The sequence below is a fragment of the Ptiloglossa arizonensis genome, chromosome 4 (genome assembly GCF_051014685.1).
Source record: "Ptiloglossa arizonensis isolate GNS036 chromosome 4, iyPtiAriz1_principal, whole genome shotgun sequence".
Classification (NCBI taxonomy): domain Eukaryota; kingdom Metazoa; phylum Arthropoda; class Insecta; order Hymenoptera; family Colletidae; genus Ptiloglossa; species Ptiloglossa arizonensis.
Window position 1 is genome coordinate 20648920 of NC_135051.1, and position 20960 is coordinate 20669879.

A 20960-nucleotide genomic window follows, 5' to 3' on the forward strand; every position below is an offset into this window, starting at 1 on the left:
TAGAAAATGTGCCTTACTTTATTCTAAATTTTTCTCAGCTCGAGTTTACTTTATTCTACATTTTTTCCCCATTCGAGAAGTTTATTGTATTTTAAATTTTTCCCAGTTCGAGAAGTGTATTTTATTCCAAATTGAGCACAGTTCGGGTAGTTTATTTTATTCAAAATTTTTTGAATTCGAGAAGTTTTTTTTATCAAATTTCTTTGTTTCCAGCTTGAAAAGTTTTCTTTATTTAAAATTTTTCCTAATTCCTTTCTATACATGTTCAAAGTAATGTCTTCGAACAAGTTAAAACGATTGGAGAAAACTAATTTTATCACCATAAAATTTTCAGAACCCAATTTCAAATTTCTAAATTAAAGCACATTTCAAAGTCGTGACGAAGGGAATATTCAAAATTATTTCAATGGAAAGATAAATATAAGACCCCAAATATTCATTAGTTAGAAAGCATTAGTAAGTTTCCCTAAGGGAATAAAAATTAACATTTACATTATGTGTAAAAACTCTCAAATATTCCATTTCTCGTGACTCTCCCTGTACAACTGTCACATTTCTCTATCGTGATTCGATCACTTCGAATGCACCGATCTCTACACTCCAATATCCTAATTTAAGTTCAAAAGATGAAATACACCAAAGCAATCTAATTCCGTGAATTTTATTTAATTTCATGCTTCTGAAAAAAACTGAAATCCAAGTCGACTTCGTTTCAATGATCAATTCTAATGACCAATGAAAAGAAAATTCCACGATCACTTTACCGTGTCTCCGCTTCAATTAGCGTCTCAGTTGTAGATTTCGCTGGTTGATAACGGACGACATCCCTCCACGCGAAACAGACATATTAATCAATAATACAGGCTGGTAATTTCCAGCGATAATTCTCAGGAGAAAATGGGCGGCATGTGTTTCTAATGGACCATCGATTTAGCATACGATTATTGGCGTTGTCCGTGCCACGAGTTGCTGCTATCGAGTCTGTTAATTGTCATGATCAAGTAGGGCTAACTGTGAAGCATTCCTAGCGACGGATACAGGCCACCAAATCTTAAAGGTGTATTTACACTTGTGCACTTTGGATGTAGCTACATCCTCGACGATTCGTTCGCAGTAAATGCGAAAAAATGAAGAATATTTACTCTGGTTCAATGGTGAATTTACCTCTCATTAGTTTTCAAAATGTCGAACGAAATAGTGATGATCAAATCGCTAGTAGAGCACGACTCTTTGTCCATTGGTCTCTTTGGGTGTCTACTTTGAATGGAATGCAGATGAAAACCAACTTCACATTTTTGTACATAGAAAGTGTACAGTCAAAATTTGCCTTTACGCGCTACACTTCGGAATTAAAATCCCTCGCGTTGTCTCGACTCGTTTCCATTAATTTCACTCGTCAGAGATTATAGGCGATAAGAAACGATCGAGGTAAGTAGATAAGAGAACGGTAGGGACACAATCAGAATCGAATTCGATCGGTGGCTCGATAAAGAAGAGAGTCTGGCGATCGGCCAGCAGCAGCTGGATTTATCTCTGGTCAATTTGAAGTTATTTTAAACGTTTCCTCGGTGAATGTACGCCAACTTGCCGGAGAAATGAGTTATACCTTTTATCGGGATATTGGCCGGGTGAATTGTGCCGGTATCTATTTTAAGTGAAAATTAGTAGGAGGAATATACGACATGGAAACATAAGTATTTAGGATAGCGGTTAGAATCTACGATGAACGAAGATTATTTTTTACGGATTCCTTCGGAATTTCTCGCAGAAATATACCCTTCGATATTTAAAGGGCGATTACGTTCCATTAATTTAAATTACTCGTGAGTGTAACGAGGCGGAAGATAATGGGATTGGAACGAGGTGAGGGAAATACACAAAGGAACATTCGACGGTGACTAATGTACTTTAGGCATTGAGGTCCACAATTACGAATGCCTCGTTTTTCCCCGTTTAGCATACATTGTGGACATTTGCGAATATCGTGTACAATAGGCTACGAGAGACAAAGGAACCAACGACCGAAAGATGTGAATTCTTAAAATTGTTACGAGGAATATGAATTTCGTTAATTGCGAGTAAAAAGCTGCAGATTGTAAGTAAGGTTACCGCGAGGATATTTTACGAGTTGCGGTAGTGTAATTCGAAAACAAACGTCTACAGTTCTGCAGAGTTTTATGAACAAGGTATTACTTAACTTCTGACAAGATTCTCATAAATAGTATACACGTTTTGAAATACTCTGTACACGACACACACACACACAATTCAATCCTAAATATATCAAATATTCTTAAAAATTGATTCATTCCTAATCAACCAGTACCCTAGAAACTCCTCTCTGGATTACTTCCATTTTAGCACGAATCCTATCGACAAAATCTCCCACTCCACTTTCGTAAAGCCATCAAAGTTCTGCGTCCATGTATCAATGGACGATCATATCGACACTTTCACGACAATCTACACTTTCTCCCTCGCGAAGAGTCACTTTCGACTCTCCCCTCCCCCACCATGGACCAATGCTTACCCATTTCATCAAAAATTTCAATTCGTTTCTAAAAAATCGTTCCAAATATATCCTACGTCCACAAAACGCGTCATCTCGACCGCTCGACTCCCATAAAAATCCACTCCACGTGCTCCTGGACAAAGAGTCACTTTCAAGCTCGTCCATCCTCCCGCCACTCTGAAACAATCCTCTATTTACGGGTTCCCCGGCTATCAACAATCCCCCGAAACCCAAGGGCGGTTTATTCGCAATATTCCCTCCTTGCATCGATCTCGAGTCGAGGACCCCCCCACCGAAAGTGTGCGGTGGGGAGTGGTGGGGGGATCGATGAAGGGCGCCGTTGTCCATGGGAGAAAGTGCACTTTTACCAAGCATGGGAAGGGATAGAGGGAACGAATGAAGCGAAGTAGGAGCGTGTTCAAAACCATTATCCCCCGGTGAAATTGCGCCGGGGTGTGCCATTAATGGAACCGTGCTCGCGACCCTTCGCCGCTGCAAATATATCCGAGGTTCTTTTTCCGTCGTTGCATTTTTCATTGCTCGCGCGTGAACACTCGCGCGAGGGTACACGCGCATGCGCGGCCACTTTCATCGCGCCGAGCTCTAGCTCTACCTTTCACCGCCGCAGATCTTCACGCACGAATCGCGACACCCCTCACCTTTTGTCTCGCCTTTCTTTTTTTTTCACCACTCACCCTCGTTTCAAGCGTTTCACGTGTTTTATCGCCTGGGCCGTGTACTTCGCCGGAACTCCGTGGCTCGCAGTTTCGTCGGTTCTTTGCAATAGAGGGGTCACTCTCCACCGGGGACGTGGAAGGGTTATTTTTTAATAAGTTCAACCGACACGATGATGGGAGCCCGTAGACGGTGGTTTAGGGGATTTTTACGCCAAGTACGCCCGAGGGTGATCCGCGATGAGCGGAGAGGAACTGGAAGGGGGAATAACACGGGAATCGGGCACTTTTGAAACAAGTTCGTTTGAAATGCTGTTTCAATTAACTTGTCATCTTGACTCGCGAGTATTTCGTTGTTGAGATACAATTGTGTCTTATTTCGTGGAACGATTATGAAAGTAAGAAATCTGCGTTTGAAACGATGGAACTACTAAACGGAGGGTAACCAATGTTGCTGGAAATTATCTGAAAATTTTCGGTGAATGAAAATTGGAAATCTTGAGGTAACTGTGATAATATTGTACAAATGGAAAATAATCGAGAATGTGAAATTTTTGAGTTTGGAGAAATTTCGTGAAATTAATATTGCTTCGTTGAATTTTGTATGTCGGATAAATATATGGAAGAATCTTTTCTTAATCGTCGGAAATGTTTTCGATTACTTAATAAAGAAACATAATTAAAATATAAATGAAAATATAGAGGAGAATGTACTGTGTCGAAAGAGGAGAGAAATATTTTCTGAGTTAATAGCTATTGTTTAACTCACTTGGAAGAAGAATATTCTTTAATTTCTTAAATTACAAAAATTATTATTTTTCGTAGTATGTAAGTGTAGTAACGAGAAAGTTTCTTTTTTTGAATTGAAGAATTTTCTAAAAATCTCGTTAAAGCTGCTTGTTCGAGGAAACGATTCGACGCGCCTTTGGACACTCGACGAAAGAAACGATAGGGTTAATGGAGATGAGATAATCTGGATTACGTGGGGCTCGTAAAAACGAGGGACACATTGTTTAAATTAAATTGAGCAAAACACAAAGTCCGCTGGGAACGCGCAATCCTCGAGTAAGAGAAAGAAATTGGTTTTATTTACTGCTACACTTTTGGGAACGTGGAAAACTGTTGCCATTTATTTTCCACGATTTTTCTCCGTTCCGTGCTATTCTTATTTCTCGATCTACATACCGGCCGTCTCTTTATAATTAATTTTTCTGGATTTCCCCAAATTGCACCGAATTACTTTACGTTTTTGCAACATCAAATGCAATTAAAAAATTAAAATTCGTGAATTCCCGTGCCACCGAACTCTTCGTTGTATCGTTTTTTATTTATGCCCGGATAAATAGGTAAACACGATATAAACTCTACGGATAGAAAAAATTATTAAAAGATATTACTGAAAATTTTCTATTTCATCTATTAATTAATTCATCGATCAATTTTAATGAATTACACCAAGTACGTTAAATGTAAAATAGTAAAATTTTTTTGGCTCGGTTTCTCTTTTTTGGTACAACTAAAATAATTTTGAAAATAATTATTAATAGAAAGAAATTATTATCCTTTTTTACATATTTTAAAGAAACGACACGGTCGAAAAAGTTTTATATTTAATATAGGCGGTATATAAAGAACTTTATATTTAATGTAGGTTATATACAGGGAACTTTATATTTAATATAGGAGATATATAGGGAACTTTATATTTAGTATAGATAATATAATTAATTTCAGAAGAAAATTATTTTCAAAATTATATAACACTGTGCAAATGTCCGCAAATGAAAATTAATCCTGTATTATATGTTTACAGTAATGCGTGCTTCATTAATATGTTGTACCTTTACAAATATTAAAATCCAAACGCATAATAATTATTCTCGAAACGTCGTTCTGCAAGAATTCGTTTAATATTTTATTTTTGCAATATCGTGTAACAAACTGTCGTTCGTGAATAAATAAACTGGTACGTTAAAAAGCAATCTTTTTAAGTGCTTTGCGTTCTTCGTCGTATTGCACGCGTGAAAACATGACTACGCGAGAACCGTCTTATCAGGTGCGCAAAACGTGTTCTTGACTGAGCGTGTTAAGCTCGTATTTTCATGTATCGGGACCATCGAGAAACCACGCACTACGTAGCATAATTTTCGATAAACTAGTCGCTAATGTGACGCACGTGGATCAGATTTAATCGAGAAAACTCGTTCGACGTAACTCTGCATCTCGTGCTTCGCGTGATTAACTCAAGGCTAATTTTAATATTATTTATTCTCCGAGATTTCAATCGTCTCCTGACAAATTTTCGAAAAAAATACGTAACACAAGGAGTAAAATGTTGACGTGAAATTTCATAGATACTTTCGTAGATTTCCATCATCTATGAATAAATTTCCAAAATACTAAGCAACAGGAGGAATAAAATAATTGAGGTAATATTGGAAAGTCAAAAATTCTTTTCACAAACTGTTATCATCCCTTAATAAATTTCTTGAAGAATGATTAACGCTAGTAGTAATAAAATAGAAGTAATTATCGAAAATAAGAATTTGTTTTGCCCATTCTTATCCATTACTATATTTCCCAAAAAATAAGTAATGGAAGAAGGCAAACAATTGTCGCGAAATTCGAAGGTAAGAAGTTGTTCGTTCCACGAAGAGATATTATTTTCTTTAAACTTGTTTCCTCGACAATTTTGTCGCGATCTGTCGACTTAGAATCGACAGCTTCGCTGTAAATCAGCTTAGTCGAGAACGAAAATCTCGTGGTATTTCCTCCTGTACAAAATTCACGTTCTAATTTCCTACCTTTGGCGTTTCTTCGATCTTCAAAGGCGTTTCCTGCCATTTGTACAGCAATTTTATTCGATAAAAACATGTTCCTCGAACCTGCTCTTCGAATTTGTTCGATCGACACTTTTCGAACAAATAATAGGGTACCGTAAAGGAACTTTTTCAAGACGAAGGCTCATCCGACTTGCAATTATTTGCAAATTTTTGATTGCTTTTATTTAAATATATGACCGAGGACAGAATAATTGAAATACATGATGGAAATTCTTTCGAAAATAAACAATTAACGCTTGAGCTCAAGTACGTAAAGTAAACGTGCGATATATTGTAGTGTCGTCACTTTAAACAGTTACAAACCACTACAAATGCACTCGAATTGCGTACCACGATATCACCATTGTCACACGGAATATTTTCTGCCGAAAGATTAAAATTTTTCAATTTTGTATTCATTTTTGTTTTCAATCATCACTCGCAAAATACGAAACGTACGAGTTAACTTACACCGCGTGCGTACCCCTCGTACCCCACCGCTTTCCTTTGTTTTTCCCGTTACCATTCTCTGTGAATCGAAATCTCAAAGGCGGAAAGGAAGTACATAATTTTTTTTAAATATTTTTTTCCCACAAGAATAGCATATTTTTTTAAATTTTCCGGATGGAGTTGACAAGTCACTCCGCCCTTGTTTTTCTCGAGCGTTAAGGGGCTGGAACGAGAAGGATTATTAACATTCGTGTTGTACGACACCGTGACAGAGCGAAGGCAACCGAAGCTTCGCTGGAGACACCCGGAGGCCTTTTGATCCCTTCTAATTTGCATAAAGGCACGCCCCGAATGGTAAAACGATCAATCAAGTTGCTTCGCGGAACAAGCATCGTCGATCCTTCTGTGCCCCTCGACGACGATCGTCGCGGAGGAACTCCTTCAGTCTGGTTCTGATCGAGCGCGACTGACACCCACGCGCCTGATTCGCGTATGCCTCGCTGAATCTCAAATTGACCGCGCTTTCGCGCCGGAATCACATTAGCCGGTCGAGCTTCTGCTTTTGTGCGCTTTGCCCCAATAACAAATGGGTATGTCAGCCACTTTGCACATAAATGAAAACCGAAAAAAGAAAAATCTCTTCTGCCCCTCTGGGGGCAGGAGGAGGAGAAGGAGATAACAGTAAAAATTAAGACGTGAATTTAAGAGTTAGACCCTATGAGTTACCAATGAATTTATTATTATTCTCAGTGGTATAAAATCACGAACTTATAAGGGACAATAATAATTTTTTTCAATATTTGACCTTCTGATAGAAAGGGGAGGGCGTAATCGTAAGAATTAAGAGGTTTAGAATTTGTTTGAATAAAAATCTCAAACACTTAAGGGACGGTGAATAATTTTTTTTTTTTTTTTTTCATATTTTATTCGTTAAATAAAGATGTTTTTCCACGATAAAATCGACAAATCTTTCTCCCTCGGGAAGAATGAGTAAAACGTCGACATTTATGAAGAAAAGAAACTGAATTATTACTTTGGAAGACAATAATTATTTCAGCCAATACGCAAAGTTTTTCGTTTTGCTTTCTAAGGTAGGAATAAACACAGATCTCTGTTATTCTGTTTACCTAGGTCCAGCGGGTTCTCAAACTTTTTGATCTCAGGAGACCCTTAATAGTCTTGAAGTTTATGCGGAACCTCGCAGCGAGGTTTTGTTTGCACGAGTTTTATTTATCGATGCTTATCTCGTTAGAGCTTAAAACTTTATGAATGTACAAAGTTATATCTTAAAATTCGTGTAAATATGTATTTATTAATTCATTTTTAATAATACTCTATTCAATAATAATAATAACAATAATAAGGTCCCCGCCTTTCTTTCGTTACTCGAAGTCAAATAGAATTGCTCCCGTCTATGGTCAGACAAGTGGTATTGCCCCGCCCATGGTCAGAAAAGTAGTATAAGCCCCATCTATGATCAGACAAGTAGCATTTCCTCGTCTGTGGTCGAACAAGTAGCATTTCCTTGTCCGTGGTCAGACAAGTATCATTTGCTCCGTCTGTGGTCAGGCAAGTAGTATTACCCCGTCTGTGGTCAGGTGAGTAGTATTAACCCGCCCGTGGTCAGACAAGTACTATTACCCCCGTCTATGATCAGACAAGTAGTCTGCGCTACTATAATGGCTATAACATCACTACAAATCATCGCATTTTAATGCTCTTGCGCTCGTTTGAAAGCCAAATGACTGCACTATCCGACAATCTAACAAAATAATTTATCAACTCCTTTTTTAATGCAAAACAGCGTCTTGTGTCTACTCCACATTCAATCCACTGCGATATTTTGTTCTGAAGGTTGAAGCACAGACGAGCTATAGAATAGACATTTCAGTTTATGGGAGATCATATCGCATTGAAGTACCTCGTGAAAAATCAGTGGTTTTGTAGCCCATCCTACATTTTGAGAACTCTGTGTTTCTAGGAACCATATTATTGTTACCACCACGTCCAGAATTATCATTTCTTACAAACACAACGCTTCCAGCCACGTCCAGACATCGAATCCGCATTCTTACAAACGTTTGAATATTCCTAAATAAGTTTCCTAAACAATATCGTCCGACAACCAATAACTATGTAACTGCGAGTCGCCAATCGCTCAGCGGTTGACCATGAGGATGCATGAACCGTATCATGGACCTATTCAGCCCTTGACCCAACCATAAACCTTCAGAAAGCCAAATAGTGTTGGAACATCTGCTCTCGAAATATCTTCAAAATAAATTGAAGTATTTGTACGAGACATTTGTTATTAATATTGTAATATGTATATTTTGACATTCAGAAAACAATAAGTTTTTTAATTATAACCTCCCTTTCCCTTCAATCAATTTCTCCAATTAGATAATTTGTTAGTTAACTAAAAGAAACTTTTGCTAAATATTTATTGCCTGTACAAAAATCTGACTACGAATGGGGTAGGTAAAATAATAATTATTATTAGATCCCATGTCTACTCCCCGATTGATAAAAGTGAGAATGATGGAAATTGATTCCATGTCTGTAAAAGAAAATAAATGGTGTTTACTTGGGGTTAGATTTTCTTACGTTTGTATTTCTTCTAGCAAAGTATAGCACTCGTATGCAATAAAGATGTAAAAAAAAAGTAAACAAATAAAAGGATATATAAGTCTTGAAACACTTGAAATATTAAAAAATGTATCTCAAAGTGTCTATAACTCAAAGAAGAAGTGTTCTTTGACCTACAAAACCTTTTTTAATCCTCGAAACAAGTCTAGAATAAGTTCTCAGAATTTAGCCGTTTATTTCGTGGACACCCTGTGTATTAACGGCAATTGAACAGTTGCTATCAAACTTTCGAAATGGATTCGGTGAGCCACAACGCTACGGGATTGCTCCGCACGGAAACTTGTCGATTGCGACACTCTTCTGTTTGGCGTAGCTTGCAAATCTTCGCGCGATAAATCGCACCCTGTGGCCCGGAGCAGCTGAAGTGGTTAATTGAGGCCCGAGAGAGGAAACTGGTTCTGGCGACCAGCCAAAGTGACTGATCATACACGTGGAACAGAAAGACGGAGGTTAGTGATCCCGTCGACGCGATGATTTATATCGTACGATCCGGGCATACCATCCAAACTACGTGACAACTATGCACCTTGACTCGCTTTTATAAAAAATCTGACTGTTGGCTACAATAGCGCCACCTATAATTTAAGATCCTTCAATCCTTCTGATCGCTCATCGAAAACCAAATGTTTCCCTATCTACAACTTTTCCTACGTCTCTGTTAATTTTTCAAATATTCAATTAAACAAATCTAGATTAGGATAGTCCCTTAATAAGGGCAGTTTCTGAGCCTTGGGCTCTAAAACTACCACTCCTACAGTGACCCCCACTTTTCACCCAATGTCGCCTGGCTCTGATTCGCGAAGACGGCACTTGCCCCTCCCCAAATGAAAGTTTCCGTCTACGCCTACCTCCCATCAAGCGTGTCGGCCCACAGATGTCACTCTCCCTTGGTTGAACTATACATCACACGAGATGTACAAGGATATGATACTAGTTAATTCATTCATAGAATGATACCGATTGCGTGTTCCAGCGCGTTTCACTAATCCATTGGGAGAATCCGTGGGGGGCCACGAGCAAACCGTGTCCATTTCGTCTGGGTTGATAAAAATGCGGCGGCACGATCGGAAGTGCATTGCGGTCATACGTGACGGTGGCCAGACGCATTCGTGCTTGCACACGACGCGCCTCGGCATCGCAGTTTCGATCCGTTTCGCTCGATTGGCTCTCCCTTGTACCCCGTAATTTCGGAATTAACGTTTACGCCAGTCGTCGCGACGCCCCGCGATCGATCCCGAAGACGATTAAAAATGCGAGCCGCGACCGCGAAACATCGCCCCGGATTCACGTCGGTAATGAAGGCTGACCGACAAAACGACAAAAGAAGGATAGAGAAAGAGGAAGAGAGCGAGAGAAAAAGAGAGAGAGGGAGAGAGATTCCTGGAAAGGTTCCCTCATCCCGTGGAAATGATGCCGCTGATTTTTTGCGTCGCTGGAATACAAACAACACAATTTTCCGGTTCGTTACGTGCCGCGTTGCGCATACACGATGCTCTCTGAAATGTTTGGCCAAACTTCACCCGAGACTGAACTGTGCGGGTAATTCCACCGTGATCGAAGAGGAGAAGGGAATTTTGGTCAAGGTCAGATTCACGATTCGTGAATCGTGCCAAGTATCCTCTCCTCTTTGGCCACGTCGAGAAAAATAGAGGGAGCGCTGGATTGGAGCGTTCAGATCTTCGAGACGCGACGTTGGGCGGAGCAAAGAGTGTAGGAGAAGAAGTAGGGGCGTGGCTGGCAGAGAGTGTAGTGGGGAGAGTGGCCTTCAGCGGCCAAAAATTGATGCCCAGAGCGTGTCGAAAGGTTTTGTGGAACTGATTTGAAAGCGCGTGAATCGAAGCATTTGATTATTGTTTGCAAATAAATATCGGCGTAGCACTTAGAGATCAGATAACACGGTTGTTGGAATTTATCTAAAAATATTTATTATTGTAGCGTACGTGAAACGGCGTCAAAAATTCTCCTCGACTGTGAGCCATTGCGATATCGTGCAATTTAACCGTGACAATAATAATGGCGCGGCTGAAACGGAGTGATAAATATTAAAGTAATTTAATTCTGCAAGTGAACAACGGGTTTATTTAAATGTTATAAATAATGAAGTAACTAAAATAAAACGAGAAAATCGCGGCAATAACACGCAATTATAATTACCTGCATTATACATTGAGTGCGTACATTACGCAGTATTGGGATTTCTTTTTTTTTGTTTTTCATTTCGTTGAAACTCTGCAACTCTTTTCTCGATAAAATTACACGTTCCTTTTAATTATGCAGACCCCGGCTTTAATCGTACCTCGTACTCCATAAATGTACCCCGTGGCGCTTAATAATCTCCGCGACACGTGTCTCCAAAAAGACATAATATTTTATTAATTTGCATTAATGTACAGTATCGTCGGGCACGTGAAAACAGATGCAAAATGTAATTTCTTTCTCGTCAATTGTACTACTTCTTCAAAGGGAAAAGGTAATTTTAACGTAGAAACGGAGAAAAAAAAAGAATCTTCGATAAAACTGGGAAAATTTATACTTTGTAAACTTGCTCACAGTAGCAACATATTACGTTTTAAATTATACTCATTGTTCGAACAAACAATTTCGCTCGAACGTTATTTGTGCATTAAGTAAGAAATTCTCCGAGGTAAATTAAAAAATTCTGAACTTTCAGACTATACAAAAGAAAATTTGTTTCAAAGGGCAATCTTTTGAATATTTTTTATAAAAAAAAAATACGTAACATATTGAACTGAAACTTTTTGAAGTAATTCAAATATTTAAGAAGTCGTTATACGAATTTTCTCGTTCAATTTGCTACGATAATACGCGAATTATTAATAATTTTCCGACGCTGTGTCAAAAATGTAATCACAATCAATATTCACGATTGCAACTCGTTTCGATGATTTATAAGCGAACGGATAATTATTCCGTACGAGCGTAACTTCGGTCTCGACTAGAACAAATTGACAAACGTCAAAAATTAACAAAATGACAGACATTTCGTCGTGGAGCAATCATTTTCGCTGCTATTTTTTTAAGCTTTTTACGAGAGTCCATAATATATCGAGTCGTGTAACGAAAGTAATAAAATCGAAAAATTAATGGAACGAGGTTTGGGGTCGTTGCTCCGCAAGTTTCTCCCCTCCTTCGTGATTGCATATTGCGATACAGCCCGCCGAATAACGCTTTATTACTATGCGACTAGCTTCACCGATCAAAAGGTGTTATTCCATTCCCTGGCGCAAGTTTTTCCATTCCTTTTGTCAGTGTGATTTATCACCGCCCTTATGCTCGCGTGTACTACGAACGGGACCCTTCTTCTCTCGTGTACAGTACCGTTCCCTTGACTGATAGTCGGCTCTACATCGCCAAAGGTAAAAGATGTTCCCTAAGCCTCGCACGTTCCTGGCATCCTCGATTCCCAGCTTCCTGTCTATCCCTCTTCCGCCCCCTTGACTTTAACCATATTTCTTCGCTTCCTCGGATACTCTCGATAAAGAAGGGACGGAAACGAAGGCACTTTTCGCGGAAAAACCATAACTATCCGTCCACTTTGATACGTGACAAAGTAATTAGAACGAGTGCAGGTAATGGATCACCATTCCCTCTTCACGACGAAGGAAAGCATTGTAATAGAGAAAAATCTCTAAAAAATTCTCTTTACGAAATGACACATTTTAAGCCTGAGTATTTTAAAAAAATGTGTACGTTTGTATGTGTACAATGTGCACTCGCAATACCAGCGGTTTAGATGGGAGAAACTACGCGTGGGTCGAAATGGACCCATAGTGTGACCTCGTTGCGTAAATATTTTGAATAAAAATTCTTGTTGTCTTGGATTCAGTTGTTTATAATTTTTAAAGAAAGTTGTGCTAACAGTTTCTGGCTTAAATTACTCGTCACGAGTCAAGGAGATCGACGAGGCTTTCGTGGGCATAGGTCAAAACAGACCCACGCTCGGTTGATCACGAATTACTGAAACTCTACATTTAAGTTTCATACTCTCGTCGGAAGATATGATTAAATTTTTAGCACAATCGATCTGTGCGTAACGATATCTCTTGTTTTCTATTTTTTTTTTTTTTTTTCAAGATACATCAGTTGTTTATTAAGAAATCTCTAGAAAGGCGTATTAAATAAATCTCACTGACAATTAAATTCCACGCAAAAATGTTAGGTGAACTTTCTCTCTGTTTTCTTTCGTAAAAAAATAGAAATACAATGAAACCTTATTCATACTTGCATATTTACCCTCGCATTTTTTTTTTTTTTTTCGTCAGGAAGCACTGCGACTTAACGATGGTAATTTTTGCTTGCAGAGGCTGAGGTGAGATCACCCCGTTTCACGGGCTCCGGTTGGCTGGCGTTTCCCGCTTTAAAGGCCGCTTACAAGCACGTCCAATTAGAATTGGAATTCCGGCCCGAGGCGTGGGACGGAATTTTGCTTCTTGCCGGGGAAAGGGACGATCTTCAGGGTGACTTCATGGCCTTGATACTGCATCACGGTTTCATCGAATTTAGGTAACGACTTCGCGTCAGAAACGTTCCCCGTATTAAAGCCGTAGCCGCGCTAATTGTACTCGGGAACATGGGCAACGTTCCAAAATACTTAAATACTTACTTTTAAATACTTAAAAAACACACTTTGGAAGATACTTCAAATTTCTCGACAAGATTTTATTCGAAATTATGTTTTACTGTTCAAGCATCATCTACGAGGTATATTTTAAATTGTTTCTTTAAAAGAGATTTTAGTCTATTCAACTTGCTTAAATTCAATTTAATTCGTACGATCGCTTTATAATTTTTATTTAAAATATGTCGGCTTGTTTACGCTGCATTCATCGTAGTATTATTTTGTCTTCATCATTTTTGTTTATTTTACAATAAATGAAAGCTAGAATCCTTTCAATTTGCCTGACTCATTTTGTATAATGCGTTCAAATCTAGGCAAACGTAGAATCTAAAAGGCAAATTTATGTTATTCGTTAAGCCCTATTACTTACGGTGATTTTATTAATTTTATTGCACGAACTGAATGCCACGATAAGCTTGATGGAAATTGATGGACTTTATTAAATAGATTCTGGTGTCTCTTTCATATAAATCTTACAAATGCCTTCCTTAGACATCGGAGTCCAAAGACTCATAAATCTCTCTTGTATGAACCGTCATATTTTTTCTTGCGGAGTATCATTTTTCGCGAAATAATTTACGATATACTTGAAATTTCACGATAATTTAAAATTCAATTCGTTAAATACACCAACGCTTGAAAAGCCAACGTTTTAATTTCACAATTATCCGAGGAAAATTAATGAATCTTTTTTAAATAAATTCTGATAAGTCTTCCAAATGTCTTTATGCGAAATGAGAATTAAACGATTCATGAATCACCCTGATACGAATGGTCTTATCTTAAATTTTATTTTACAGATTATCGCAATTCTATAGAATATATGAATGTGAGATTGTTGAAGATTTGCTGGAAATATGAAAGTATAAGATTTTTTTAAGAGAGTGATGGAGTTGAATTATTCAGTGAACGTTTGTGTAAATAATAATTTTGGGTTTCTTTTAATACTTCAAGGTTTTGCCTAAAAAAAAAAAGGAAATTAGAGTGCTGATCACTGCTGATCACTGCTGATCACTACTGATCACTGCTGATCACTGTTGATCACTGCTGATCACTACTGACCTCTGCTGACCACTGCTGACCACTGCTGACCATCGCTGACCAGTGCTGACCAGCACTCTAATTTCTTTTTCTTTTTTCTTTTAGGCAGAACCCTAAAATATTAAAAGAAACCCAAATATTATTTACACAACGCTCACTGAATGATTCAACTCCATCGCTCTCTTATAAAAAATCTTACACTTTCATATTTCCAGCAAATCTTCAACAATCCCACATTCCTATATTCTATAGAATTGCAATAATCCACAAAATAAAATTTACCGTACAAAAATTTTCGATAAATGAATCCCCATCGTTTACACACGTTTCCATAATTTTCAACGATAATTGCAGTTAACAGAATGCAACTTTTCATACATCGACCGCTCGTAAAGATATCACCTGAAATTGGCATTGGGAAAAAAAATTACTTCTCGCTAAAAAAAAATCGGCGAATCACGAGCAACTACGTATAAATACACTTGTATATACACTTACCAAAATTGATACATTCAATCGTGGTTATTAAAATTTACACGTCGTGCCTGAGACAATCCCCCTATCGTTGAATTGAATTCGAAGTTCCCAGCAATAAACGCGCGCGCGCGCGCTCGCCTATAATCGAGAACGACGCTCGAAGTCGATCGATCGGAACGATATAACGAGCCCACTGCTCTCCCCCCACTGTTTGCCACGATTCCCCCACCACGCCACTCGCTACTTCTCCCCACTCCGATCGTGTCCCATGCTCGAGCGCGCATCACCGAATTATGCCTGGCAACTTTCCACAACTTCCGGCAATAACCGAAGTTTCCCCCGAACTTCATTGGCCCATTAGCGGCAGGACATCAAAGGATTCGCGCGAAACCGCGATTTACTTCAATTTACCGCGAAACACGCCGCTCTGTCAGTCAGCGGGAGGTTCCCAGGACGCGATCGGTAAACTCGGTATACGGGAGACTCGACTCAACTCGACTCGACTCGAAGAGGCGTGCTATTCACTGGGCTCATCTCGACACGAGTGAAGGTTAATTTCCATCGACAGGACCGTGTCTCCGTCGTAGGTGGTGCCTCCACCGTGGATACACGACGAGGCTCGATTTCGATTTAAATTACCACGTTTGGCTACACACTTCGATTCCCATTTCGTAGTATATACGGAGCATCAACCGATAAGCTCCGTTCGAGATAACATTCGTCGTAATGGGAGACGGGAGCGAATGTTTGTTTATTTGTAGAGAATTGTATTTTTATCATTGGATACGAAAAATTGTCGAAGCTTAAATGAATTTAATTATATATTTTTTATTTATTTTTTCGGATAGAATCGTCCAGTGTCATCGATACCACATCCTGTATGTAACTTTTATATTGGAGTTAGTTTGTTATCGCTGTATCTAATTTTTGTATCGGATTTCGTCGTGTTATCGTTGCGTAGAATATTTTGGTATCGAATTTTAGGCTGTTATTAAATATTAAATGATGAATAGTTTGAATATTTATTAAAGAGCATCGTGTACCCCACTTGCCTCTTCTGAAACAACACTACAGATTCTATGAGACAAAGATATAGGAGTGTTTTCCAAAATGGAGACCCTAGAAGAGGTGTCTTGCAATCCAATGAAAGTCGTTAAAAAAAATTTGCACAGAAGGAAGTACATAAATCGGCAATTTAATCTATAAAGAGAAGAGTTGAAAAAGTGATAAAATATCCAATACTTTGAATTGCAATTTGAAACTAGATGGTTTTCTTTTCGGCTGAAAATATATCATAACAAGCGGTGAATGATGAAAATTGGACGGTGGCCTCGATCGTCGCTTAAGTAAATTTTCGTCCATGTTCTATGGAAACCAGCCTTGCAGCAACGATGGAGTATCGCGTAAATGAACTTCGTTGGTAGTACATTTTCCTAATGCAAGGGAAGGGGATCACGGAAACCGACCAAGTTTTCCAGGAAACTTTTACGCGACACTTTAGTTCCGTAACGTAGCAGCGGTCCTTCAGCGAAGGTTTGACGTGGTCATTAATTAAGAATTCCGCTCGGGAGCTAATTTTTCGTTTACAGCTTAATAACCCGTGACGGACCGGCGACCGATTTATGAATCCGGAAGTCTCGTGACAAAGTTCACCGTCGACATGTTGAGCACCGAACATACTTAATTTGTTTTATCGTTCACCCTGTAGCGAGTTTCCATTAGACGAAGCGAGAACAATTTACCAAATTTCTTCAAAGTGTTCCATCGGTACACACGGTGTTCAATTTCGTTGTCACGAATAAATTCAAAGTAACCACTGTGATATGATACTTAAAAAATTAACCAGATTCTTGTGAAGAATTTTTCCAAAAATTATCACCGAAATCAACATTATCATAGAATGAAATATAAATGAAACAATCACGCGTGGAACGAGTAATATATGTGTAGAATTTCTCTACCGAAATATAAGAAACGAGATTATTGATATATTCAGAACGATACGAGAAAAATATATTCCTACACTTGTCAAACTTCGATGATCAATGTACTGATGGAAAAGTAGTGTCCAAGTCCAAGTAGAGTTATCCTCCTTGTATTATAAGGTACCTCCTTCAAAAGCTGTGCTCCCTACTTTGGAAAGTATTGATTTAAGCACAGAATAAGATTAATAATGTAAAAGTGGGGCCGATGGACAACAACAGTGAGGAAAAAATAAATAGACGACGAAGAGTCTCGCGAGAAATATAACAAACACTCGCGCCCGAACAACACCGTCGCTAACTAAACGATTATTTTGTAATAACAATCACGATGACTCTAAGCAAAAATTTTCTTTACATCGTTGAATAATCTCGGTGGGATACTTAAATGGTACGACGTCTTAAATAACTCGTTTCGATGTAGGTTGACAGTTTTATCTAAGACAGGTCCGAGAATTTCGTTCGAATACAAAAATACATAGTTAATTACCGAGATGACCCCGTTAAAACGATCGAAACCAGGTCTCCATAGAAACTCTCCGCTCGAACTGTAGATGTAATTTATTCAATACTGCTGGGATAATCGTTCATTGTTCGTCGATTTCGTTTCCATAATTCATTAATCGAACGCTAAACGATCGGCCGAGGGATTTGTCATTCTGTTAAGCAGACCACTGCGCGGAACGTTTATGCATTAACGAGCCGAAGAATTGGCAGAAACGATCCGTGCGATAAATCGAAAAGTTGTGGGCGTGGCGTGGACGCCGGAAGCGTAACTTTCAACTCAAAGAGCGCGGGAAATTGGAAACCCAAATGCTGTAACTTGTCAAATACCAGCGAAACTATCCCGTCGTTTCTGTTGCGCTGTTATTTAACCAAAAGCGACCCAACGTGCCTAATACATTGCTCGACATTATATATTTTTTTTTTTTTAACGAACGGTTATGAATTTTGTAACGAAAATATACGTTTCAAATTATCCGAAAGTAACTTTTCGTGCGAACAGTTTTTTCGTATAAAAGGGAATTTGAGGAGGAAACGTTTAAAATCCGTTCAAAGTAACGGTAGAAACGAAAAGTGGAGGTAATGTAACGGTGCATAGAACCAAAATCGTAATCGACACCTAACAACAGAGTATCAATTCGATTCAATTCAATGTATTCAAGTGTATCAATTCAATATACCCAAGTGTATCAACTCGATTTAACGTATCCAAGTGTGTCGATTTAATTCGATGAATCAAAGTGTATCAATTTCATTTCGTTAATACGTTCGTGGATAACTACTGCATATGCAATACTTTAGCTTTGCTCTAATGGGTCAACACTGCATACGCGATACATTTTCAATATTGAAATTTCATAATCGAAATGACAAAAAAAATTAATGAATCAAATTATCTGTCCAATCTATTGTCATTTTTCAACTAATAAAAATCACCCTTTCGATTATGTATCTTTATATACGCAGCCAACTACAAAATAATTTCTTTCCGAAATGCATTGTTTATAATACTTTCCTCGTATATACAAATGACTTTCCAAACAACCCAATACTTGTCGAGGACATAAAAATGTATATTAATCAAGAAAGTACAAGGTCGATCTACGTTCGTCGAAGTAATTATCGATCGCGCGAAAACGTTCGGAAGAAGCATCGATCGATGATTGTTCGCGACCCGAGCTATTAATAATCCCAGATAGCGACTAAACGACGCTTCTCCCCCTGTGGATGATGTACCAAAGATCTCTCAGCGGGCTTTCAACCGAAATGAAATCTTCGCGCGGGCGAACCGTCCTGAAAGAGGTATCCACGTTATCCTATACACGTATGTAGTTACCGTTCGCTTTCAACGACGGAACAAAATCTCGCCGCCCGAGTTTTCCGGCTTACCTATCCAATCTGAGTAGCCTTTTCTTCGGTTTAAGCCGCGTACACGTATCTACCGCTGCGGCTGTCTTCCCAGGGTCTTTCGTCGAGAGCTCAAAGAATCACTTTCACGTACACGGATGTCCGCGTTACGGTTACACGGAGCCCCAACCCCAGGGGATACTCTTCACGAAACGGAAGTAATACCCTGCGAGCCGTGGATCGGACAAAAATAGAAATTGGGTCCTGGAAGACGGCCAAAAGATTCCGTTCGGGGAACCGATTCCCCGCTGTGTGTGTATCGTGTGTTTCCCGAGGAACTGTTTAATCCTAGACTCCTCAAACCACGATTGAGTTCTTCGGAGGACGAGAAGAGATTCTTTGCCCTTTACTTTTACATTTCTTTCTCAAACACCTTCGTTGGGCCACACCTGGGTCCTTTTAGACCCAGAGCCCAAAGCATTCTGGCTTTCGTATCGTAAATACAGGTCTCCTTATACATTCAGAAAAGTACGACGAAGTAATGGAATCTTCGTTCGAAATATTTGTGCGGGTGGGTTCAGTTACGGGTCAGTTTGGACCCACGCGTGGTCGTCCAAACCGTTCGTGCAGAGAGGCAAACTTTTCTCTTTTCAAAACTTACACCACTTTTCCCGAAAATTTTTCGCGACTTCACTTTTTCCATATCTTATGCGTTTTCAAAGATATTTACAATCAAGTCGTATTTTCTTCAAGAGGGGGTTTTCCACCCCTAAAATCGTTTCTTTACCAAAACGAGAAATTGATCCGTTAATAGGGTCGTTTGAACTACGTTTGCAGAAAGTTTCAAATTTCTTTGAATTTTCAAGTCTCGAAATGTTCCTTACGAGTCTAAAGAACGTAGAAAATGTGGGATTGAGATCAATTGGCCGTTCAAGACCACTTCCCTCTCTGTGAATCATTCCAGACACGATTCTTACTTTTACGTCGGCTGTTGTCCACAGGTGAAGCCGCTTGTACGGTCCCCTTCAGCACGCTATACCGTGGTTTCATAGAGCTTACGACATCGGTCATCGTACTTCTCCTGTGGTTACAAACACGATGCGGAGAAAGTTCTGAAACTTACGTTGGACAATGTTGTTTTACGCCGTACTTAACCCTCTGTTTGAGAGAGAGTGCCTCCAGCTTTACAGCGAGGAGACAAGAAACGATGTAACAAGCTAATCAAACGATAGGGTGGGGATATCCCTTTGGCAACCTTGAGTGGCCAATTTACTTCGATCTGACTGCATTAACCACTAATGGGAAATGTGTTGAATGCGTTGAGACACTGTATCGGACAAATGTATCCGAGAAAACAGTTCAAGGATTAAATACCAACAGTTTCAGTTTCCTTACTATGATTAGAATTAAATTCCCTTTTCTTATTTCTTATATTATTTTTTCTCGAAAAGCATCGTACAGAGATGATCGTAAAACAATTTTACGTCGAGTTACACTTATCTGACTCCTACCAATATCCAGAATAATGTATACTCGGTTAGAATAATGTAATGTGGCAATAGTAAAGCATTCGACCAACAGATTCAGATTGTGGATTCCAGCACCGGAAGTTCCAATGCACTTACTATCAAGCCTTAAACGCTCGCTGCTCTTTGCTCCTCGAAGCTTGGGTACGTGACTTTCTCCCGCCCACATGTGTCATATTGACGTCGTGAAAATGTCAAGTGCACGTTGCAGTGGGGTTGAGATTGCGAAAAAGAAAAAGGTCAGGGTCACGATCTCGCGATACGCCTCCAGGGAGTCCTTAATTATTTTGCTCGGTTCTCGTCCCTGGAAAAAAAAACTGCGCCTCGGGTCGAACTG

General features: G+C 39.0%; 1 protein-coding gene across 4 annotated transcripts in view; it reads left to right on the forward strand.

Annotated features, from left to right (window-relative positions):
- Positions 1 to 20960, forward strand: part of LOC143145537 (pikachurin) — a 260250-nt gene that overhangs the window by 177867 nt on the left and 61423 nt on the right. For all 4 annotated transcript variants that reach the window (XM_076309011.1, XM_076309013.1, XM_076309012.1 and 1 more), the window contains one exon: positions 13430 to 13631. In XM_076309011.1, the coding sequence (XP_076165126.1) occupies positions 13430 to 13631 (202 nt within the window). The remainder of the gene's footprint in view (positions 1 to 13429; positions 13632 to 20960) is intronic.